The sequence below is a fragment of the Rutilus rutilus genome (assembly GCF_951802725.1).
Source record: "Rutilus rutilus genome assembly, chromosome: 12".
NCBI classification, from domain to species: domain Eukaryota; kingdom Metazoa; phylum Chordata; class Actinopteri; order Cypriniformes; family Leuciscidae; genus Rutilus; species Rutilus rutilus.
This window is the reverse complement of record NC_140217.1, coordinates 13,460,136-13,485,990: the sequence shown is the minus strand read 5'-3', so window position 1 is coordinate 13,485,990 and position 25,855 is coordinate 13,460,136. Positions and strand designations below refer to the sequence as shown.

At 39.3% G+C, this 25,855-nt stretch overlaps 1 protein-coding gene across 5 annotated transcripts in view; it reads left to right on the top strand.

The window, feature by feature from the left end:
• The window catches only part of mtmr14 (myotubularin related protein 14), a 28,150-nt gene extending 13,657 nt beyond the window's left edge, over nucleotides 1-14,493 (top strand). For 2 of the 5 annotated variants that reach the window (XM_084425016.1, XM_084425017.1), the window contains 13 exons: nucleotides 1,391-1,464; nucleotides 1,592-1,662; nucleotides 1,787-1,861; nucleotides 2,237-2,303; nucleotides 2,413-2,498; nucleotides 2,688-2,764; nucleotides 4,645-4,681; nucleotides 4,922-4,992; nucleotides 6,586-6,644; nucleotides 7,072-7,204; nucleotides 7,847-8,056; nucleotides 8,546-8,704; nucleotides 12,924-14,493. In XM_084425016.1, coding sequence (XP_084281142.1) covers nucleotides 1,391-1,464; nucleotides 1,592-1,662; nucleotides 1,787-1,861; nucleotides 2,237-2,303; nucleotides 2,413-2,498; nucleotides 2,688-2,764; nucleotides 4,645-4,681; nucleotides 4,922-4,992; nucleotides 6,586-6,644; nucleotides 7,072-7,204; nucleotides 7,847-8,056; nucleotides 8,546-8,704; nucleotides 12,924-13,104 — 1,300 coding nt within the window. In that variant the 3' untranslated portion in view covers nucleotides 13,105-14,493. The remainder of the gene's footprint in view (nucleotides 1-1,390; nucleotides 1,465-1,591; nucleotides 1,663-1,786; nucleotides 1,862-2,236; nucleotides 2,304-2,412; nucleotides 2,499-2,687; nucleotides 2,765-4,644; nucleotides 4,682-4,921; nucleotides 4,993-6,585; nucleotides 6,645-7,071; nucleotides 7,205-7,846; nucleotides 8,057-8,545; nucleotides 8,705-12,923) is intronic. The other 3 variants (XM_084425018.1, XM_084425020.1, XM_084425019.1) reach the window with 3 other exon arrangements.
• Nucleotides 14,494-25,855: the final 11,362 nt, after the last annotated feature.

The following is a 25,855-nucleotide window of genomic DNA, read 5'->3' as shown; positions in this document are numbered from 1 at the left end:
TTTGCCCTGTCAGGGCTTTGTGGATGTATGTGAATCGCGCGACCGCCTTCCTTCAGTCGGGCCAGCTTTTCATGTGCTTTGGCTGCTGTATTAAGGGAAAGACGTGAACTGTATCAAAACAGAGACTTTCGCACTGGATTGTGGACGCTGTCGTGCTGGCTTACGGGGAAGGATTGTCCCCGTAACATATGAGCTCATTCGACGAGGGCTGTTGCCTCTTCGTGGGCCTGGTCTAGAGGTATGTCTATCCAGGATTTATGTTTTGCTGCTGGCTGGTCTTCTCAGAACACCTTCGCCAGATTTTGCTAGCTGGATGTACCGTCTGTGGCGTCTCAAGTGCTTTCTGTGAGTTAAGTTCCTTACTCATGTATTGTGAACTGTCCTAGTTGTACGCAGTGGTTAACCGCTATGCTGTTGACTCTGTGTATATGGCTACTAGTGCTTAATACAGTTGTTACCGCTACCGCCTTGACACTGTGTTTTACTTTCATGCTTGAGTGCTTATTGTGTTGTGTCTGCCCTGGATCAGTGCAGCCTTTGCTTTCATTGCGTTTGTATATGCAAATTTTGATAGGGTCAGAGCTGATGTCTCACTGGTCTAGTTCCACCTTTCAGATGCGAGCACTCCTAGCGGCACGGCTATTGGCTGACTGTTTGTCTTTTCCGTGGCTGGTGTAGCTTGGCTCCGTTTTTTCAGGGCTTCTCTTCACTACTCTCACGTGGGATTTAATACAGTTCCCGCAGCGTCAGCTGGCACAATGTAGAAGTTAACGCTCTCGAAAGGGAACATCTCCGGTTACTGTCATAACCTCGGTTCCTTGAGAGGCGGTAACGAGACATTGCGTTAACCGCCGTGTTCGCTGTTCGATCAGTTGTGTAAGTGTTCAGTCGTGATTCTGACGCAATTGTCTCGCCCATGCATTTTATACTGCCCGCGAGCCTGTCAGTATTTGCATACTTGGCGACAATTGGCCAGCTGTTCCAAGCTGGCGTTAGCCTATAAGATTTCAACAAAAGTGGAGAAGGGAGGAGTTCCCGTAGCGTCAGCTGACACAATATCTTGTTTCTGCCTCTCTGGGAACCAAGGTTACGATAGTAACCGGAGACGTTTTCATACTTCATACTTCTGTAAGGTTTTCTGTACCACCACAGCACACATATAATAAAATCCAAATAATCTGCAATGAACTTATTACCTGTCAGACTGGCATGTGACACTGTGAAATGCAGCATTTTCCTGGCCAAATGGAGAATTTACCCACTTTTGGCACTCTGCAGGAGTTAATTTTGGACCCTGGCCACTGTTGACATGACAGTGTTTTGTGTTTGTGTTGTTGTGTTGTCTTTCTCAGTGATCTCTTACTCTCTTTACAATTTTGTTTGTCTTCAGTGTGACTTCCTCAGAAAAGGTGGACAAGGCCCAACGCTATGCTGACTTCACCCTACTCTCTGTGCCTTATCCAGGTGTAGATCTTGCTTGAGTTAATGCTCATGCTGATTTAATTTTTGTTCTATTCTACTTATTAAATGGCAATAATCAGTACATTGTACTGTAGTTTTAATAGTAGTAATTTCATGTGCTTGTTTTCAGGATGTGAATTCTTCAGGGAATATAAAGACAGAGATTACACAGCAGAAGGACTTGTCTTCAACTGGAATCAGGTCCATACCAAGTACAAACACAAAGTCACTTTCATGTCTGCATACTTGGCTAGATTGTTGTTTGGACAGAGTAAATAAAGTTGATTTTACACTGACCATCATTTTTGGGTGTTTGTGTGTGTAGGACTATGTGGATGCTCCTTTGACAATCCCTGATTGCTTTACAAGAAACCTCAACATGAACTGGAGTGAATACCAGGTTCTCAGAGCTCCTCATCAACTTTATTGACTGTCTTTTAGATGGACAAACAGGAATTGTTTGGGTTTAAGGAAACGGCACAAGCTGTATGTAAACTCTGCTGGAAGGTTTCACATTCAAAATGCAAACTACACTGCCCGCAATAATACTTTTTGGATCATTTGAGAGTGAATTAGTCCTAGAGGGAGAGGATTGTATTTACTGGTAGCTTTTAGGTGTCTCCACAAAATTAAATGAAAAATTTGAAAAATGTCATTGGTATCATAAACAGTGTAGCTTAATGGTTAATACTCTAACAGAGGTTAATAAAGAATGCAGGATGGTGATCCACAGATTTATGTTCTTAAATTTAATTATGGCCTTTGTGTTTTTCAGTCATGGGACCTGGTGCAGCAGACTCAGAACTACCTGAAATTGCTTCTACACATCATCAACTCTGATGGTAAACTATTATATTTACACACGTCCTCACCAAACTGTACAACAGGTTTTACTCGTCTGTATAGTTTTAGATAATTATTTGGTGTGTTGTGGCCTGTTGTGTGTTGTAGATGAGAATGGTTTACTGGTGCACTGTATATCAGGCTGGGACAGGACACCCCTCTTTGTGTCCCTGCTTAGACTCTCTTTGTGGGCAGTGAGTATCCATCCATCCGTCTCTCATTACATCTGACCTCATTTTACTCAACTTTATTCACCCCACAGTGCTAACTACCCTCATTTCTTCCCCCATTCCTATCCTTACAATTCTTTGTGTTGTGGCTAATGTTTGGCAATTATTAAGTTTAAAGAGTTCAATGTTTGAATTAATTTTGCATTTTCATAGGACGGTGCCATTCATGCCAGTCTGGAGCCGTCTGAGATCCTTTACCTGACTATCGCATATGACTGGTTTCTTTTTGGGTTAGTCTCATTCCTGTTTGACTTACACATCTGTGTTTTGGAATGTACCAATATTAAACGACTGGCATAAGCTGATAATTCTTTTCACTTTAATTTCTCTAAAACAGCGGTCCCCAACCTTTTTTGCACCACGGACCGGTTTAATATCAGACAATATTTTCACGGACCGGCCTTTAAGGTGTGGCGGTTAAATACAACAAAATAAAATGATACGACCGGCATAAAAACGGGGATATTTTTAAAATATAATAATAAACGTGAATCCAATGTGTAGGCTTACTCGCAATTTTATTAGCAGCGCCCTCGTAACATCGCGCCTAAAGACAACTGAGAAAGCCTGAACACAAACAAAATGCCCCCAAAAGAAAAAAATCTCCATGTTTTCGGTGCTGATGCGTTCATGTAACATGTAAGGGTGGCGCTGCCAATAAAGCACCTAAAAGCTGTCACAAAGAACCGGCAAAATGAATGATTATGAATATGTAAAATATAGCAGGAGACATTTTAATTGTTTAATAATAAGTGTTTTCTGTGCAAAGATGAAGTTGACGATGCTGACTCGCGATCTTCGCAGTAGTGAACGCGCCAGAGAGAAATGCACATTTCATACGAATTAGCCTACATAAGCAGAGAACAGTCAGTTTTCTTTCGTTTTGAATTGTTCTGTTTAAAAGTAGACATTTCAAACTTTCTATATATGTCTCAGGTCTGTGAGGCAAGTAGGCTACCTTATCAATGAGTTTTGGTTAATTTATGAGACCAGCTCCAGTTCACGCGCCGGCGCCTCCGTGTCGTGATGATCTATTTTCTAATATATTTATATATCTTCTTATTTATTAAATCCAGCCAATTGGTTGATGAAACATTGATTAAAATTAAGATACAATTAATACAAAACGAAATTAAATTTAAAGACAGGCTTTGTGCTTTCTGTTTGAGGTCTCTGTGAAAGTTTTAAACCAGTCTTTTAGTGCCGCTTTCAGAGTGCTCACGTCTGTCCCGTCCGTAACAATTTTTTTTTTTTTGTGAAATACATTTCTAAATAAATGCGACTTAGTTTTTTATAGATATGTTAGATATGTTTTTTCTTCTTCATGACGCATTTTTTGACTGATGCGGCGTGTAATCGCGATGAGAATGAGCGATTTATAGTCCGGAAAATACGTTAAGTTATATATTCTTTCTGTGCGGCCCGGTACCAAATGTCCCACGGACCGGTACCGGTCTGCGGCCCGGGGGTTGGGGACCTCTGCTCTAAAATATAAAATAAATCACACAAAGGTAACATTTAATGGTACTAAAGTACCAAACTCATTGAATGCATGATCACGCTAACCCTAATATTACTAAATGCACACAACTAACACTGTAAGGAGTTCTGATATACCGAGCAGTTCTTTAACATTTTCATTCATCTCTTGGCACTTGTTTGACTGGCACATGCAGCCCAGGAAGTATGTGACCTGCAGTCTGCCATGTGACTGTAAATTATGTGATAACTATATAGCAGCTTTATGACGTTAATTTGTTAGAAACCCAGAAAGCTACACGCCATTAAGTGTTCCCTTTGATTCATTTCGAATGTTATTTTTTTTATTTAGTTTTTTTTAGATAAAAAAGGCAGTTTTCAATTTGCAAGCAATAATCACAAAACACGAAAGCATCTTCAAGTAATGGTAACCACATTGGTATCAATGGTATCTGTTTTTCACATTTTGTTCAACAACATGAATATAATTTTTATATATAATATAATAATGTCTGAAAGGTGAATAAAAAGAAAATATGTCTGCAGGAAGTGATGTTTGATCTACCATAATTAAATATGCAATAAAATATAAGGATATTGTCACTGATTTTTTTTGTGTCCTTTTCACTAGTCACATGTTGCCTGACCGGCTCTCTAAGGGAGAGGAGGTGAGACTTCACCTATTTTAAACCTACACCATGAAATTGTCTGTTACTTTTGAATGGAATAGAGTCTATGTGATTTATATGGTAATTATGGTTTGGTGTGCACCGTCCAGTCATTGTTCATGTGTGAGAATTGTATAGATGATTATTTGTGTGTTTATTGCACATATAAGTCAAGAGTGTTGTGTTTTATCATTTTATTTTGTATGAAAACAATTTAAGTTTTGATATTCTCTCTCCTAGATTTTCTTTTTCTGCTTCAATTTTCTGAAGCATATTGTTTGTGAGACATTTTCAGTCAAAAAGAAACAAAGGTAAGCTATCTGACTTATGATTTTAAATATAAGAATAATCTTTGTGTGTCTCATGAGTACATTTAGAATATAGCAATTTGATAGTCTTTGAATCTAAATAGAAACAATAAGCTTTTTTTTTTTTTTAAATGTAAGCTTTTAACCTTTTTTTATTTTAAACATGCAAAAATTGTAAGAAAATGTTGAAATTACTGGTAGGTGACCTTTTGGTGCAACCACATGTGGTTGATTACAAGGCTGTGATTTTTAAAGTTGCATAACAACCAGTAATTTCAGTACAGGTTGGTTCTCACCTTGATTTAAAAAAAAAAAAAAAATGTTTTGGCTTAGAGCCACCTACATGTTAAGAAATGTATCTTTTTTTTCTTTCTTAGAACTTTGATTCACTTTTATTTAGTCAAATTCCACTAATAAGGCAGGCTGTAAGTTCAACATATTTATAGGTTCTGTGTTTGATTAGTTTGAGCTGAGCTCTGCTGGAAAGTGGATCTCAAGGCCCAGAGTTGCCCACCCCAACGTACAGTAGCTATTAGACAAGCTTAATTGGAAACAACATGCAGCTGGCTTATTTAACTCTTGGGGGTCTGTGGAAAATTTGTAGGAATTTTTAGAAAATATTTAAGATGGCATAAAGTATGTTTGCAAACTATAAGGTTTTTTGCATGATCTCAACATAAACAGTGCACTCCATAGATCAATGACTGGAAATATTTCAATTTGGCAAAAAAGCATTTTGGCCTATATTTCTCAAGTGTTTATCGTAGACTCAGGAGTATTGTACCATTGGAATTACGGTCTCTTGTCTCCAATTGTATTTTCTCAACAAAAAAATCAAAACCTTTTTCACTCTGAACAACTTTGCTTTTACATTAGTGTTTCTTTAGTTAATATTTTTTTTATTATTGTTTGCGAAACCTAATTTTACAACCTAATCCTTGGATTTTTGCTTAAGTAAAAAAAAAAACTGTGCAGGAAGATTCTTTGGAGTACATAGGTCCGTAATTATCAAATATATGTTGAACTTTGAATTCGGCATATCTACAGGACCATCAGTAATTATAGGCATTGCATAATATCACAAATTATGTATAACACCTGAACAAGATACAGGTTTTACAAAATTCCATATGTGTGAAATTTGCACCAGCCTGATAACGAAAAAGGCTTTTTCTTCCTCTAAATGTGTCTGTACCTCCAAATCAAATGGCCATATGGATTTCTATTTCTTTGATAACTTTTCACAACTTTAGATTAGATCATTTTTTTAAATAAAAATCAAGCTCCTCCCAGATTGTTTGTCTAATTAGTGTGAATTGTGAAATGTTTAATGTATTATTCCCACACAGCAAAAATAGATTAAATTGTTTAGCAAATACATTCCAATTGTATTGCACTCAAAATTTTGTCAAATTCCACTAATAAGGCAGGCTGTAAGTTCAACATATTTATAGGTTCTGTGACTGTTTCATAAATTAAAGTTTGAAATACCAAATTGATGAAAAACTTATTCTGTTCTGCATTGCATCTTTTGACTGTCTTATTGTACTTTCCGCCATTTATTTTTATTTTTCTCTTTTCTATAACTCTTAACAGAAGAAAAAATTCTCAGTTCAAAGATGCTGACTTCACAGTTGATGACCTCTGCCAGTTAAGTAAGTCCTGTTTTCCTAAATTACTGCAGTTTCACAATAGCTTTTAATTCAAATTAGTGATTCAGTGAATATGTATACTATGATTATAAGAACTGTCTAGTATACATAGCCAATAGTAGATACTCCTGATTGTGGTTGTCCCTGCAGGATTGTTTTTTAAATAGACTACAGACTTTATTATACATTGCTTGCTGTTTTATGGTTTTCTTTTTCTTTCTTTCTTTCTTTCTTTCTTTCTTTCTTTCTTTCTTTCTTTCTTTCTTTCTTTCTTTCTTTCTTTCTTTTTCTTTCTTTCTTTCTTTCTTTCTTTTTCTTTCTTTCTTTCTTTCTTTCTTTCTTTCTTTCTTTCTTTCTTTCTTTCTTTCTTTCTTTCTTTCTTTCTTTCTTTCTTTCTTTCTTTCTTTCCGTCTCTCTCTATCTCTCTCAGAGTCCAGAGATCGGGGTAGTGTGACAAGTCTGAGCAGTGATTTTTCTCTCATCACAGAAGATACATCTGCTCCCTCCAGTCTACCTGCAGAAGCTACAGATCTGATTACCACTGGACCACAGGCTTCTAGCGGGTAGGGCTAACAAAATAAGCACCTTTAATGGCACTTTAATAGTATGAATGCACTTACACCTGTGTAAGACAAGCACATGTTACTGTGGCCAATCATAAGATATGTGCTCTGGTCAGCTTCACTCGGCCGAGGGAGAGCAGCACTCTACTGTGAGCATACATATCTAGCCACAGAAAGTGGAGAAAATATATTAGGCGTAACCTCAGGAGTGGAGGGAAAAACGGATGCTGCATTATTATGGTAACACTTTACAATAAGGTCTCATTTGTAACATTAGTTAATACATTAGTTACATGAACTAACAATGGGGGGTCTCCCTATGTTTCCTTGCAGCAGCCTGAATTCAGTTCACTGTTTTCATGTGAATTTTTAGATGTATCCTCACTCGTCCAGCAGCAGCAGCCTAGCAGATCTAGTCCACCAAGACCAAGCCTATGTACATGTCATGTTTTTTAATAAATGCTGGTTAAATTCATTCCGAGAGTCATGATTGAACTAATGTTTACAAATGATTACAATCATTATTTTTAATGCATTAAACAATCCATAATAATCACAGAAATTAACTAAAAATGTTCACATTTTATTTGAGTAAATAATTGTCTTGACAATTGCAGTTTTAAATACTGTTGACTTATTTAGTGTTTATCACAGGAGGAAGGGCATGCCGTTGTCTTCTAATTCTGTGCTTTGGAACCGACCGATCACTTCAGAGGAGCGAATACCTAATGTTATCACTGAGGCCAGTCCTCTGGGGTCCTTTAAGTCCTCAAGCTCTTCCTCATCCAACCACTCAGATCAAAATCTCACACGGCCCGCGGGAAGCACCCCATTAGCTGTGCCAGGAAGGAGGTGGGTACTTGTAAAGTTTATTTTGTAATGCTTGTGTTTTGTTTTGCTTGAAACTTGATGAATTTGTTTTGTCTGTGTTTTGAAGGACTTATACCAACCAATTTGTCTTTCAGTGTACAATGAAAGCACCTTATGATATTAGTCTTCTGTAAAAGAACCAATTTAGACCCATTTGTGAACCCAAAAGTAAACTGTTAAGAACCAATTCTTGTTCTTGAACTTGAACTTGAAAGTGGATACAAGTAATTATATGGAGCAGTTTAGTGATCGAAAGGTGTGAATGATAATATAATGATATTGTATAATTTAGATAAAGATGAAATTTGTCGACACATACACACTTTAATAATAATTTTAAGTACCAAAGAGCCAAACATTTTTTATTGGATCAACCCTACTGGCCAAAATGACCTGTCCTTTCTAACTTTTCTAAAAAATGTTCTTGCTCTATTAATCTTTTAATACTTTGAATGTCTCTCTCAATCTCAGACCAATAGTCGAGTATGCTCGATCAGGCTCCTCGCTATCCACAGATTATGGCAGTTGGCAGATTGTCTCAGGATGTGGGAGCATCCATGATCTTCCCCCGGTGCCCTCAGAGTCTCCTTTTCCATTCAGCTTCCAGGATGAGGGTCCAAGTGGACGAATGTAAGTCTCATACACACTCCAACCCCTCCTATTCACTGTATTCTTGTATTCTCCGCTACTTGTCCTGTGGTTTACCACTAAGATGATTTGTGCACTAGATTTTAATTCACTTTAAGTAAGAAGGTGTTTGCAAAGATCATAGCTATATACAATTTAGCCCTTCTTTGCCTCATTCTCTTTTATTTCATCCATTTTTATCATTCTGCTTCATCAGACCCAGCCGGTTGATGCTGTGTAGTTTAACAGATATCAGAAATACTTGTTCCAAGCTTTATTTATGTGCTCTCTCTGTACAACAGCATTTTTGCATGTAAAAGAAATGACAAAGTTGTAATAAGGAGATTAAAAGAGCAATATATTATATTTACAAAAAAGAAAAAAAAACTAGATATTATGAGTCATGATTTTCATGATAGGAATAGGCTCCCAAGCCAGCTTCATCATTGGAAGATGTGAAGAATTCTTGGTCTTTCATTGTAAAAAAACTGATTTACTTCACTGAATCTTTAACCTAACTACTTTTTTAAGGAGTATTGTTAATATTGAGAATAATACTCAATAATATTGAGTATTATTATAAATAAATTTCATTTTGAATGTACTATTACAATAATTAAAACTAATAAAATAAAACAACAGCATGTAGTGATGTGGTCAACTTCAAAACATACAAGGAAATCAGTAATAAAGAAGAGCAAAGAAACACGTTAGAAGCAATAAACAAAGAATGCTTTAAGTATCTAACTGAAGAGGGCATATTATAGCTACTAAAGTTTTAGACAAGAGCAGTGAGTTTTTTTTTGTTTTGTTTTTCAGCATTATTGGTGTTTGATTTATTATTAATGACATCATAGACAGCGGCAGATCTAAAGGCTGCAGTTCCTTATGGTTATGGGCATACCTAATGTCCAGATCTATTCTGACATATAAGATGTTTTGTAACATCTGTTTACAATCCCTTTAGACATAACTGATTGTTTACATTAATTTTGCATCATTCAAGTGCATTTGAAGGGTTCATCCAAAAATTTCAAACCCATAAGACTTCCTTCATCTCGAAATACAAATAAGCATATTTTTAATGAAGTCAGAGATTTCTCTCCCTCCCTCCATTCACCCAAAACACTGACGATTCAAACTGTTGAGATTTGTCAATGAAGTTTGTTTCTGCTTGTCACACAAGCATGTTTAAGCTTAAGAAATAACAAAAGAGGTTTGCTTTTTTGCATCAAGTACGTATGGTTAAGCTTCTGTTTACCATATTCAATATTCTCTATCTAAGTGCACTAATCAATGTTTATATGTGAATAAAGGTCAAAAATATTATCTGTTCATCATTTAAAGAGATCGTGTCTCTTCAGAAGACTTAGATTAAACCACTTGATTCAATACGATTTCTTTTACAATCTCTTTATGAAGTATCAATTGGTGGAATGGACTTTCAGTGGAGGGACAGAAATCACTCATATCTTCAATTGTGTTTTGAAATTGAAAGTCTTATTGGTTTGGAATGACAAGAGGATGAGTAATTAACAGAATTTTAATATTTGGGTAGCCTATCCTATGCTCGATGATCCTATGCTCGCAGCTAATCATGCAAAGCCACATGCAGTCAGCGCTCTTTATAGAGCATGTACACAAGCTAAATGTCACAAAATGCAATTTCAGTCAGTTGCTGCGTCCGAAATCCCTTACTGTGTAGTAGGTATTACATTTGGTTTGAAACTTACTTTGTGACCATTAAAAAAGTATGGTCTGTATAGTATGAATGTGTGTAGTATGAATGAAATTCAGACGTACTACATCCACCATGTTGTCATTGTCATGTAACCTACGTTGTCAGTTGCATCTCTTCTCCTCCATTCACAAATCCTCTCCTATGGCCTCATGGGATAATAAAGTTTCTATAGTATGCGCACTTCAAAATCTCGCCATAAGTAGCAGGTCACCAGGTATTTTTCGCCTTCTGTTTTATGAGTACTATGAGAATTCGGACATACTACACAGCTCATATACTGTTTTTCGCCTACCAGTATGGAAGTAGAGATATTCTGACATAGCGAGGGTGAGTTTTATACATCAGATATATCCTTCATTCCATATGGCATAAGCAATGTCTTAGTAGGGCATTTGGAAATTGAAATGTAAAATACAAACTCTTACAGTGGAATGTAAAGTCTTCAAAGTGAATAGGATAAGTGTTCCTGTTGCTCAAGTAGTAGAGCATGGGGCTAGCCACGTCCAAGGTCATGGTCATCCTAATTCACTTTGGATGAAAGGTCCTACCAAATGCATAAATGTGAAATGATCACTACTATATGGAACAAACACTTAAGTCTATAATATCATTACTGCAGAAAGATGTTATCGTTATATACACTGCTCAAAAAAATAAAGGGAACACTTAAACAACACAATGTATCTCCAAGTCAATCACACTTCTGTGAAATCAAACTGTCCACTTAGGAAGCAACACTGATTGACAATCAATTTCACATGCTGTTGTGCAAATGGAATAGACAACAGGTGGAAATTATAGGCAATTAGCAAGACCACCCCCAATAAAGGAGTGGTTCTGCAGGTGGTGACCACAGACACTTCTCAGTTCCTATGCTTCCTGGCTGATGTTTTGGTCACTTTTGAATGCTGGCGGTGCTTTCACTCTAGTGGTAGCATGAGACGGAGTCTACAACCCACACAAGTGGCTCAGGTAGTGCAGCTCATCCAGGATGGCACATCAATGCGAGCTGTGGCAAGAAGGTTTGCTGTGTCTGTCAGTGTAGTGTCCAGAGCATGGAGGCGCTACCAGGAGATAGGCCAGTACATCAGGAGAAGTGGAGGAGGCCGTAGGAGGGCAACAACCCAGCAGCAGGACCGCTACCTCCGCCTTTGTGCAAGGAGGAGCAGGAGGAGCACTGCCAGAGCCCTGCAAAATGACCTCCAGCAGGCCACAAATGTGCATGTGTCTGCTCAAACGGTCAGAAACAGACTCCATGAGGGTGGTATGAGGGCCCGACGTCCACAGGTGGGGGTTGTGCTTACAGCCCAACACCGTGCAGGACGTTTGGCATTTGCCAGAGAACACCAAGATTGGCAAATTCGCCATTGGCGCCCTGTGCTCTTCACAAATGAAAGCAGGTTCACACTGAGCACATGTGACAGACGTGACAGAGTCTGGAGACGCCGTGGAGAACGTTCTGCTGCCTGTAACATCCTCCAGCATGACCGGTTTGGCGGTGGGTCAGTAATGGTGTGGGGTGGCATTTCGTTGGGGGGCCGCACAGCCCTCCATGTGCTCACCAGAGGTAGCCTGACTGCCATTAGGTACCGAGATGAGATCCTCAGACCCCTTGTGAGACCATATGCTGGTGCGGTTGGCCCTGGGTTCCTCCTAATGCAAGACAATGCTAGACCTCATGCTGGAGTGTGTCAGCAGTTCCTGCAAGAGGAAGGCATTTATGCTATGGACTGGCCCGCCCGTTCCCCAGACCTGAATCCAACTGAGCACATCTGGGACATCATGTCTCGCTCCATCCACCAACGTGGCGTACCACAGACTGTCCAGGAGTTGGCAGATGCTTTAGTCCAGGTCTGGGAGGAGATCCCTCAGGAGACCATCCGCCACCTCATCAGGAGCATGCCCAGGCGTTGTAGGGAGGTCATACAGGCACGTGGAGGCCACACACACTATTGAGCCTCATTTTGACTTGTTTTAAGGACATTACATCAAAGTTGGATCAGCCTGTAGTGTGGTTTTCCACTTTAATTTTGAGTGTGACTCCAAATCCAGACCTCCATGGGTTGATAAATTTGATTTCCATTGATAATTTGTGTGTGATTTTGTTGTCAGCACATTCAACTATGTAAAGAAAAAAGTATTTAATAAGATTATTTCATTCATGCAGATCTAGGATGTGTTATTTTAGTGTTCCCTTTATTTTTTTGAGCAGTGTATATTGTTTTATCGTGGTGTAGTTTTAACATCACTAATTCTGTGTATGGAAACATGACAGCTGGTGTAAAACTGTAAATATGCCAGAAATGTAATAGCTGTTAGTTCATTTCTGATATTGTAGGATCTCAAAATACATGAAGGTTTTTTTGTACATATTGAGCTGTGTTTTTGTGTGGGAGGAAAGCACAAAAATGACATCATTGAGTGAAGGGAGAGAATATGATAAATGCCGTTTCTGTGTTTTCTTCTCTCTTTTCTTTCTAGGTGCACATTTGTACCTGAAAGGCAGGTGAGGTTGGAGGCAGTGAGGGAGCTGTTCCTTTCAGCCTATAGCTCTACAGTAGGACTTAAATCGTCATCTCCAAGCCCTTCTGGTGCCATCTCAGGCCTGCTGGAGCAGTTTGCCCGTGGGGTTGGCCTTCGTGGCACCAACGCCATTATCTGAGCCTTCCTCTGTTGCACCCATCATTTTCACTCAGCTCTTGTACACACCCTCAGGACTTTTCATGTCATTGTCTTTTTTCCTACTGCACCTTGATGTGGCACCATATCTACCACATCGGGAGTACCTCATTTATTGGTGTAGCTGTACAGTAAAGCCTTTTTCATCCCCTTCTTTTCCATCTCTTTTCTTCCTATTTTCTCGCTCTTATTCTCTCCTCACTTATTCCGATGCAATTCTCTACTTGCTGAAAGGAAAAGTGCCAAATCTAAATACAGGGCTACATTAAACTGACTGTTTATCTTTTACTTTTTTTCCTTCACTTACCCTTTACTTTTTGAGTTTGTGTTTTTTACAGACCAAATAATATGTCCATTTGTTGATTTTTCTAATTTAGATTTTAAGCAGTGCTGCTTCAGTTTTATTTTTCTTTACCCTCTCTTTTACTTATTTTGATTGTTGCACATTTGTACTGTAATAGGGAAAAATAGAGAGGGGTTTATGAGATCCAGGCAGAAAAGGGAAAATTATCTCCAAGCTTAACATTGAAAAATTATATTTCAAGGAATAAAAAGGTAAATGTAGTTGAGGGAAAGAGGAAAGAGGGTCTTGCTCCTCCATTTTAAACGCTTGTTTTATTTTAGTTGCTGACTGTCTTATATACTTAAAATAAATTATTGTAAAATTAATCTGTAAAACATTTTTTTTTAACAAATTCTAAAAAAAGACTGCAAAGACCTTAAGCAGAGTTCAGGATTTGAACTAAGCCTAAAGACTGTCAGTTGATTTGTGGTATATTTAGGAATGGCAACAGTTTGGGCAGTGGTAATGTAAGACAATGTCATTGTTCTTTTAATTAACAATTTTGTGATTATTTAATGAGTGTGTTATGAATTTAATTCAATTTTTGTTGACTCTAGATTATTTTTAAACTGTATCAATCAAGTACACTTACGTTTTCTGAAGCCAAGTCGTTTTATTATCAGACAAAACTTTGTTTTTCTTGTGAATGATTTTCTTTTGGTAAATGCCTCAAAATAACTGATTTGCCTTGGCAGTATATTGATTCCTGTACTTGCATGAATGGCTATAAAGTGGCACTTGGATTCAAGGATTGAAAACATGGAATTTTTAGTATTTTGGACATAAAACCTTTGTGGCCTCATTACCTCAGGGCCTTTTATTGTGCCTTTTGATTTTAAGGAGATAATGATTAAAAAAATAAACATTCTGTTTCCATGCATGGCTGCATAATTTTGTGCAACTTTTAGATTTGAAGATCATGTCTGCTGTTTCTCTTTTTGTTCTTTTATGACACAATAACGTCCTTCTGTACTGTAGCAACTTCCGGTGTTGGGCAAAATACAGACTAAAATAATTATTCCTTGTCAATTCATGAGTGTGAATTATTATTATTATTATTATTATTTTTATTTTTTATTTTTTTATTACAGGGTCAAGCATGACAGCAGCAAATCTGTTACAAGTTGAATAGTATGTAGCATCCCAGTGATTATATTATGGAAAAAAAATTAAACCTACTTATTATACACTAGGTGGCACTGTAACCAAGTTGATATTATCAGGGTATGGTTTTATACAATACAGTGAGGAAAATAAGTATTTGAACACCCTGCTATTTTGCAAGTTCTCCCACTTGGAAATCATGGAGGGGTCTGAAATTGTCATCATAGGTGCATGTCCACTGTGAGAGACATAATCTAAAAAAAAAAAATCCAGAAATCACAATATATGATTTTGTAACTATTTATTTGTAAGATTTCGCTGCAAATAAGTATTTGAACACCTGTCTATCAGCTAGAATTCTGACCCTCAAAGACCTGTTAGTCTGCCTTTAAAATGTCCACCTCCACTCCATTTATTATCCTAAATTAGATGCACCTGTTTGAGGTCGTTAGCTGCATAAAGACACCTGTCCACCCCATACAATCAGTAAGAATCCAACTACTAACATGGCCAAGACCAAAGAGCTGTCCAAAGACACTAGAGACAAAATTGTACACCTCCACAAGGCTGGAAAGGGCTACGGGGAAATTGCCAAGCAGCTTGGTGAAAAAAGGTCCACTGTTGGAGCAATCATTAGAAAATGGAAGAAGCTAAACATGACTGTCAATCTCCCTCGGACTGGGGCTCCATGCAAGATCTCACCTCGTGGGGTCTCAATGATCCTAAGAAAGGTGAGAAATCAGCCCAGAACTACACGGGAGGAGCTGGTCAATGACCTGAAAAGAGCTGGGACCACCGTTTCCAAGGTTACTGTTGGTAATACACTAAGACGTCATGGTTTGAAATCATGCATGGCACGGAAGGTTCCCCTGCTTAAACCAGCAGATGTCAAGGCCCGTCTTAAGTTTGCCAATGACCATTTGGATGATCCAGAGGAGTCATGGGAGAAAGTCATGTGGTCAGATGAGACCAAAATAGAACTTTTTGGTCATAATTCCACTAAACGTGTTTGGAGGAAGAAGAATGATGAGTACCATCCCAAGAACACCATCCCTACTGTGAAGCATGGGGGTGGTAGCATCATGCTTTGGGGGTGTTTTTCTGCACATGGGACAGGGTGACTGCACTGTATTAAGGAGAGGATGACCGGGGCCATGTATTGCGAGATTTTGGGGAACAACCTCCTTCCCTCAGTTAGAGCATTGAAGATGGGTCGAGGCTGGGTCCTCCAACATGACAATGACCCGAAGCACACAGCCAGGATAACCAAGGAGTGGCTCTGTAAGAAGCATATCAAGGTTCTGGCGTGGCCTAGCCAGTCTCCAGACCTAAACCCAATAGAGAATCTTTGGAGGGAGCTCAAACTCCGTGTTTCTCAGCGACAGCCCAGAAACCTGACTGATCTAGAGAAGATCTGTGTGGAGGAGTGGGCCAAAATCCCTCCTGCAGTGTGTGCAAACCTGGTGAAAAACTACAGGAAACGTTTGACCTCTGTAATTGCAAACAAAGGCTACTGTACCAAATATTAACATTGATTTTCTCAGGTGTTCAAATACTTATTTGCAGCTGTATCATACAAATAAATAGTTAAAAAATCATACATTGTGATTTCTGGATTTTCTTTTTTTAGATCATGTCTCTCACAGTGGACATGCACCTACGATGACAATTTCAGACCCCTCCATGATTTCTAAGTGGGAGAACTTGCAAAATAGCAGGGTGTTCAAATACTTATTTTCCTCACTGTATGTCTGTATGCCAAAGCATTGCTATACAGCCACATGCTTTTTGACATTTTGCCATCATATTTGTTGGTTACATGAGAACAGTTTTATATATTAAAAAGTTTCTAACAACATTTAGCCAGCATGTCCCCAATTGTCCTAATAGTGTAAACTTATAGTGTAAGTTTTGTATTTGCCAATTTTAGTGAAGCTACTCAAGCTAGATGAATACCTTATGAGTTTGACAAAAAAAAAAAATGGTTTTTTTTCTTCAGAAAAGTTGAAAGAAAAGTAGCTGAAAGTGGGCTGTAATTGAAACATATATATATATATATATATATACTTGGATCATTCTCACACAAAACCATTAAAACTGCAGCACTAATCATTTTAAATATGAAACATGTAATTTAGTAATATGAAAAAAAAATCATAATTAGTTCATTTTATTCATCATAAAAAGACATTAGTTTTCTCTACCTTGCACAAAGAGTAATTTCAACAAAGGAATGAATTATTATTGTATTTTACTACATTTTCTGCTAAAATTATAATTACCGCAATGCGTCTAGCAATGAATGTATGTTATGTTGTAATTTAAAAAGATTCAAATGAAAATATTCTGGAAAAAAATAGATGTTCTACTAGATGTTTTCAAATGACAGAAAAATGACAGACTGGATATTCATATGTAATGATAATGAAAATAGAGTGGGGAAAAATGCCCATGGGTCCATGACTGATGTTGCCATCCTCCTCAACGTTTTTAAGGACCATTTACACACAAAATTTTAAAATAAATATTGATTAAGAATTAAGCTAAACATGTGCCAGAACCTTCAAGATGGCTGGTAAGCTGATCTCTTTATATTTCTCCAGTTAAAAATCTAAAATTGTCTTGTCAGACCGTGTACACAAAAATATTGATTATCATTACTGAAACAGGTACGTTTCCACATTTAGAAAAACGTTATATTAATAATTTTACTTATGTTTTATGTATGTACTAAAATGTACTTAATGTCTAATTTACATTGAGTAAAAAAATTGGCCAAATCATCATGGTTTGTCTAATGTTATAAAAAAAAAAAAAAAGCCAAGGTACCTCATCCTACGCAACACTATTCTCACTGCTACAATTTAAGGTCAGTTGCGGTAGAGAGAATGTCTTGGGTTACTCAACGTAACCATGGTTCCCTGAGAGTAGGGAATCAGACATTGTGTCACTATCTGTCGTTTTGGTGAAACTCCTTTCTCCGAATATGCTGAAGCCTGATTGACTCCTGCTATTGCAACTGCAATAGCCAATGGCACATGTGCTCTCAAGCGATATTGCCTCAGAATCTTTCTAAGAGTGAGAGCATACATGTAAAGACTCTGAGGTGGTTTTACACAGCAACTTATGCAATGTCCCTTTTGAGGTAGGTCTCTCGACATCGTGTCACTAATTGACGCTTTGGGGTACAAAATTACATGTAAAAATGACACAATCCCCAAATCTAAAAGAGTTGAAAAGGAATGAGTATAAACACATGCCGTGGCAGGAGAGCGCCAAGCTCCCCCTAGGTCGGCCACTGGACCTAGTGGAGACACTTAACCAGTCAGCTGGCAATCGGCCAAGACGGCGCCGGCGCCTTCAGCACCAACTAACACATGGTTAATGCCATGGCATTAGACCAGTGCAATGCAATGAGAGGATATTGAAGCAACAATAACATATTGGTGCACTCACATATTGGTGCATAACATATTACTGTACACAGCCCATAAGCGCATTATACACAAGCACAACACAGGTAAAAATAACAATGGCACACACACAGTCAGTGAGGCATGCAGCTTCCAGCAGGAGGCCCCTAATTAACATGATAATACCAACGCAGAATGCTGCAATTTGTTCAAAATAAATAATAACTTGTATAGAGAGCCAGCATATAGTCCTGTAACGAAACACAGGTGCAGGCACTATCGCAGCATACCAGACTATACGGCCTATTCGGACGGGATTCGTTTTACAAGGGTAGATGGGGTTGTGTAATTTTGCCACAGGACGTCTGTAATATTAATGGACAATTTGCACGGGATAAGAAATCTCTGTAAAACTAGCAGAAGTGGGAGGGGTAACTCGATTTACACACTGCCGTCCCTGTTGTCATGTGAATATCATGTTGCTTCCTGATATCAAGTGTGCAAACACATATATATACATATAACCTATATATAACAGTTAGGTCCGGTCAAACAGTTTATTAATTAAATTAATTAATTCTGATTGGATTCTGTTGGTAATGGGCACTTACCTAAAGCTAAAAAGTTTAGCTTTTTAGAAAACTACTTTTAAACGGGTCGAATTCGCATGGGATTAGTATTACCTGATAGCCTGGATGCCAGCCGAACTTTTGAGGTCGGGAAGTTCCCAAGGGGGTAAGCCAGCACCTGGAAAGCATACCTTCCATGGGGGCAGCCATTGGCTTGCAAGCCATCACCTGCTGTTAGCATTCCATTGACTCCCATTCATTTTGGCATCAATTGACGGGGAATAGCTTCACATCTGAGGTGTTTAAAGACTCCCTTTGTCCATTATTTATTTCTAAAGAAACACAACAATGTATAAAAGGCTCCATTACCTTGTATCTTCCGTTATGGCCCCGTAGAAGCCGTTTTTGTAAAAATAGGCTAACAATTGCGTCATAACCACGCGACTCTCTGTCGCACAGTAGAGACATTACCGTATAGTAGAGATGCACCGATTACAATTTTCTGGGCTGATTCCAATTTCCGATTTTTCATTAAGTTTGACCTGCCGATACCGATTTTAGCCGATTCCGATTTCATTTTTTCTAACCACTTTACAGCACACACAAATATTTATTTTATATATTTTCTGTAATAGAACATTTTACAATTTGCATAGTACATTTTTTTTTGAACAGATAAACGCTATAAAATAGAACTATATAAATTACTCCAGGTGTGGGTAATTCACACACATCTAAAGTGCAGTGTTATGGAAGAACCATTTCCTTTTCACATTCAATATCCAATAATTTTTTTATATATGTATTTAGCAAACTAAACGTCTGTATGAAAACAGGGAATGGCAATAAAATAATATATAAATAAAAAATAAAATAAATATAGCCTTGCAGTATAAAGATATTTCTCAAAGCACACACACACAGGCCTATTGCAATCACTTGTACTTGACTGAATAATAAAACAAGTTTAAATGGGTACATTTTCTATAAATATTAGTCTTCGTTTTCTTTTCTGACATAGCCTACTCCAGTTCTTGTTAAAACACGCAAATTCTGTGCATTTTGGGCACTTTTTTGTGAAACCCTATTTAGGCTATTTTGTCCATCAAAAGTGTGCTTTCCCTTTAATTGAGCGTGAGCAGTGCAGCAAATAGACTCGGCGCCGAAACACGCGCTTCACTGCTCGCGACGCTCCTGCTTGACGCTCACACGTTGCTCCTGCTCCCGTTGTGAATGCACTCATTGATTAACATGCACACCGAAAAAAAATACGCGCTTGCGGTCTGAACAGATGTAATTCACAAGGTTTCCTACATGTGTGTTCCGTGTGCACGTGTGATGCTGATGTTGCGCGATGTTAATCATGCGGCGCCCGAGTGCATTTGTCCGGCATAAAATCGGCATTTGTCAGACTGACCGGCCGGTCGCCGGTCACGGCCGATTCACGTGAAAATCGGCCAATTCCGGTCACCAGCCGATCAATCGGTGCATCTCTACCGTATAGACTGGAGGAGAAGCTCGCAGGCAGTCGGGGGGACGTGGAGGCAAAATGACAAAATAATTAATCAGAATACTTACCAAAAGTTGCTCCTGCTCCTAGCTCATGGACACTAGCTCCTACTCACACTCTCCGTCTCTGCAAGATTCGGAAGGGAATGATTCAGATTTCTCTTGGCACAGCTACTAGAAGACTTACAACTGTCAGACAGGTTGCTCACGTCACATCTACACTCACCTAAAGGATTATTAGGAACACCATACTAATACTGTGTTTGACCCCCTTTCGCCTTCAGAACTGCCTTAATTCTACGTGGCATTGATTCAACAAGGTGCTGAAAGCATTCTTTAGAAATGTTGGCCCATATTGATAGGATAGCATCTTGCAGTTGATGGAGATTTGTGGGATGCACATCCAGGGCATGAAGCTCCCGTTCCACCACATCCCAAAGATGCTCTATTGGGTTGAGATCTGGTGACTGTGGGGGCCATTTTAGTACAGTGAACTCATTGTCATGTTCAAGAAACCAATTTGAAATGATTCGAGCTTTGTGACATGGCGCATTATCCTGCTGGAAGTAGCCATCAGAGGATGGGTACATAGTGGTCATAAAGGGATGGACATGGTCAGAACCAATGCTCAGGTAGGCCGTGGCATTTAAACGATGCCCAATTGGCACTAAGGGGCCTAAAGTGTGCCAAGAAAACATCCCCCACACCATTACACCACCACCACCAGCCTGCACAGTGGTAACAAGGCATGATGGATCCATGTTCTCATTCTGTTTACACCAAATTCTGACTCTACCATCTGAATGTCTCAACAGAAATCGAGACTCATCAGACCAGGCAACATTTTTCCAGTCTTCAACTGTCCAATTTTGGTGAGCTCGTGCAAATTGTAGCCTCTTTTTCCTATTTGTAGTGGAGATGAGTGGTACCCGGTGGGGTCTTCTGCTGTTGTAGCCCATTCGCCTCAAGGTTGTGCGTGTTGTGGCTTCACAAATGCTTTGCTGCATACCTCGGTTGTAACGAGTGGTTATTTCAGTCAAAGTTGCTCTTCTATCAGCTTGAATCAGTCGGCCCATTCTCCTCTGACCTCTAGCATCAACAAGGCATTTTCGCCTACAGGACTGCCGCATACTGGATGTTTTTCCCTTTTCACACCATTCTTTGTAAACCCTAGAAATGGTTGTGCGTGAAAATCCCAGTAACTGAGCAGATTGTGAAATACTCAGACCGGCCCGTCTGGCACCAACAACCATGCCACGCTCAAAATTGCTTAAATCACCTTTCTTTCCCATTCTGACATTCAGTTTGGAGTTCAGGAGATTGTCTTGACCAGGACCACACCCCTAAATGCATTGAAGCAACTGCCATGTGATTGGTTGATTAGATAATTGCATTAATGAGAAATTGAACAGGTGTTCCTAATAATCCTTTAGGTGAGTGTACGTCGTCAAGTTCAGTTTGAGGCTGCGCAGTATGCTCAGCCATCAGGAAGTGAGTGCTTCTAATTGACTTCACTTTTCTCCGTTGAAGTCTATGGGGTCGCTGTGTGCATTTCTTTTACTGTCTATGGGAAGTTCAGTCTGGACTTGATCCATTGTGGAGCAACTATGCTCGAACCAGAGCTGTTTGGACCAATCAAATTGTCAGGGCGGGCTTTATACGATGATGGACAGATGATCAACAGTAACGTAATCAGCCACGTCACCAAAGAGCGCTTGGGTTGAATTCGTTTACAACAAAGATGACTGCCGCTGGAGATTGCCGCCATCGTGTCTGTTATAGAAGATATCAACAGCGCATTAATTTTAAAAGAGGAACAGAGAACCGCGAACAAGGCATTTGTCGATCGGAAAGATGAATGAAGAACATACGTCACTTTCTCCGTTGCTCTGATTGGTTGTAGGTCTATCCAATTGAGTGCAGAGGCATTTTCTTTCCTGGTTCGGTTGAAACACGCTCCTTAATCACAGCCCAATGGAGCAGTATCAGACTCATATTCTTACTAGAATCTGTGTATGACGACGTCAGGCTAATTACCTGAGCTAATTTTTCCGGACCTTTTTACAGAATGTAAAAGTCGCCTTAATCTTTACTGATATTGTCTGTAATGATTACTGAGATGGCACATTCGGACGGGACTAAAATCACTGAGAAGCTCTGGTAATTACTTTACCCCACCTCTCCATGTTAAACTAATCCCGTCCGAATAGGGCTTTAGTTGAACCCACTTGCTGAGGAGGGGTGTGGCCACAATGACGGCTCACTCGTCTTCCACTGCACAGACAGCACATGCGGTGCAAAAGAAGAGATTTCAAGGTTATATAATTTAGAGAAGGTGTTTTGCAAAGATCATCCAAGACAAATCTTGGTCTGAATAGACATACCTTCGGACAGGACTAGTTTAACATGGAGAGTTTAACCATTTGAACTGGTCACCCTGTTACTTTACTCATTATTACTTTACCCCACCTCTCCATGTTAAACTATTTGACCAGTCACCTGGTCACCCAGTTGCCCTGCTGGTAATAATGATATGATATGATCACAGATTATAACCTAGATGTGCTGTGTTTGACAGAAACATGGCTAAAACCAGACGATTACATTGCTTATAACCTCGAAGCAGACGAACAGTTGCTCTGACTGACGAAAAGGACTGGTTTCTAACCACGCAGTGCATGAACAGGGCACAGCGAATGCTTACAGGTCTTTCATCAGAGATCATGCCGGGAGAATAACCTGATAACCTGAGCTCTGAACGGTATATAACGGTGGTTAGGTATATAACCACGTCTAGGCTTAAGCCTCATCATAGTTTTTTTTCTTTTTTTTTCTGACAATAGTGCTCACCACAAGTTGGTCATGTAGAGGGATGAGAGGATATTAGCCTCCTTGTGCCATTCAAAATTCTTATTGCCAGGACATTCGAATATGAATATGATGGTGACAAGCCATTATAACGGCTATAAACTCAAAGCATGGTGGGTATACTTTCACTGTCCATGTACTCTTGCATAAAAGACAAGGTGATTGACATAGGGCACAGTTCCACCAGGCCTTTGTCTCATGTTCTATAAAATGTTACTGAGATAAGCAAACACCTATGAAAGTAGACATATTTGAGGTCCACTGACATAATCTAGTCCATTGACCACTCATGTGCGAGGGTCTGTTTCAATGGGCTCATTGAATGAATGCTTCGATAGCGCACAAATTAGTCGGCCCTATTTCAAAGATGAGGCAGAATCCCCCTTAACAAGCGGGGACGTGAGAAACAGACATAAGAGATCTTGCTGTCGTCGTCATGAGTGTATGAGAGCAAAGCAGTGGCAGTGGTGTTTACGTCACAACAGCACTGAGCTACCGGACTTAGTTGAACACCATGGGTGAATGACAGCAAAGCTCTGCAACCTCAGAAACACTCGTGATGAGGGCTATCTGAATATATAAGTAGGCATTCCCCAGGTACACTGAGATAATCAGTCCTCTGGTGAGAGGATCTGTTCCAGTGCAGGCAGTTTGAGGGAGCAAATTGATAATGCACTGGTAACGCTGGGGTGTTTCATAGTTTCATAATGTAGTTGAAACTGGGCAACCTGTGCTTTGTATATGTAATCCGCCGCTTCCAGATGGGAGGCATGTATTGAATTAGAGAAAACAATTCTGATACAGAAGCACCCTCTGCATTCTGTTTTTCAGCTTTGTCATCGTACAGTGGAACATCACTTTCCTCACGTTAAGAACGGTTGGCATTTCCGCCACAAGTTTTCTGGCTTCATATCTGGCTCAGGCCCAGTCGTGTAGAGCGCTGAAAACAGCGGCATAGCCAACAAGAGAATATCGAGCGACCCGAGCATTTTGTGCTTTGTTCTAGACAGACCACCGCACTAAGATGGGGGAGAGCTGCCGCCCTTATATCACATGAATGAGTGAGCGACTGGAACTTCTCTGTGCACTGTACACGACTGACCGCTGCTGTGGTAATGGGTAGCTTATATCGTGTGAATGAGTGAGCGTTTAGAGAGAGAACGCGGGAGCTGAGACTACATAACTCACTACCCAAGTCCTTTAAGGCCTTCACTGATGGCAGAAGAACTCATGTAACACTGAATCTGCGATGGGCGCAGCTCAGGTAGAGGCAGCGATTATTCATTCCGAAGGTTAGACATGGGAGGTTTAGGTAAAGAGGGGAATGCAGGAATTGACAGGAGCAGGCTCATAACCTAAACTTCCTATCTCGGCTTGGAGGCAGAGGAGGAGAAGAGGTGATAATATAAAAGATAATATAAAAGATTTCATACTGACCACACTTCCCATAGCACCTGATGTACTATCTTAAAGGCAGGGTAGGTAGAAATGGTCTAAAAATTTTATTTTTCAAATTTGTTTAAACTTTATGTACATATCAATACATAATTAAAATGTAAGTACTCTGAAAAAGAAAGTATCAAAATCGAGTGTCTGTAGACCTCTCACGACTGTTTTAAAGACATCTCATTATTTCCATTCACTCCACCCCCTCATTTCTGTGCTTCTTCCAAAGCCACGCCCCCAAAACACATGAACGCGCGACTCCGACCGCTGAGCTAGAGGACGCATTATTTACCTGAGACAAGCGGAGGGGAAGGGGCATTTTTTTGCCTGGTTTGCCTTCACTAACTGCATATGCCGGTACTGTAAATTTAGATTGCTCTTTCTCTGCCATTGTTTTGGTATTCCTAGGTTCAGTGCCTTCTTCTTCTTCTTCGATAGATTTTATTGGCAGCTTGCAAACATAGTGCATTACCGCCATCTACTGGACGGAGGTGTGATCAGGTTCCGTGCCTCTCGCACTCCTCAAATCAAACGGTCGCGCGCAAGTGGGCAGGTGCTGTGTGGCAAAAGGGTGGTTGCCATGGTTGCGAGAGAGTGACAGTCGCCTAAGCCAATCCTTTGATTCGTCCCGAATCGAAATAATGAGCTGTGTTTAATACAGATTAAACGGTCTAGAGTCACTTGATTTTTATACTCTTTTTTTCAGAGTTCTTACATTTTAATTATGTATTGATATATATAGAAAGTTTTAACAAATTTGGATCTTTAATTTTTAATAAATCCTACCTACCCTGCCTTTAAGTTACATCTTAAGGCGAGACACGGCAGGCAAATACATCGTTTTTTTTTTTTACTGGTCAATTTTGAGATTTTTGGATATTTGTCTTCAATAACATGTCTTCTTTCAGACTTGTGTTGAAAAAAAGTCCGGAATACACATTTAGGTCTTTATTTTATTACACTTTGTCTGTTTGCGTCTGTAGATTTCTCATAAATTCAACAAAAGTTTGCGTTCTAAATCAACATGCTGCTCCGCGATCTCTGCCGTCAGCCTGTCATCACATGCACCTTTAGGAAGCTCTCTCTCTTGTGTACAATCCTGTCGGATCCAAATATGGTCATTTCCTTTTTATCAGCAACCAATCGTGAAAGTAAAAGGGCTGAATGCGCAATCTCATTGGCTGATGAAAAATCTTTAAAGCCCGTTTTCTCAAAATGACTTTTCTCTCATACTCCAAGTCCGAAATCTCCACTTCAGTAGCACCTATATACACCAAACTTTCCAGACTTGTACCTAGGTATATATTATGAAGACATTTACAGAGGGATTTGAAAAATATTTTTCCTAGCCTGATTTATATAACATTTTATTCTAAAAAACATGGCGAAAATCATTTTTTTAAGGCTATTGACAGTATTTTCTTAGCCTGGCAAGCCAGACCTACATCAAGATGTTGGGTCTGGCAACTCACCATAGACACG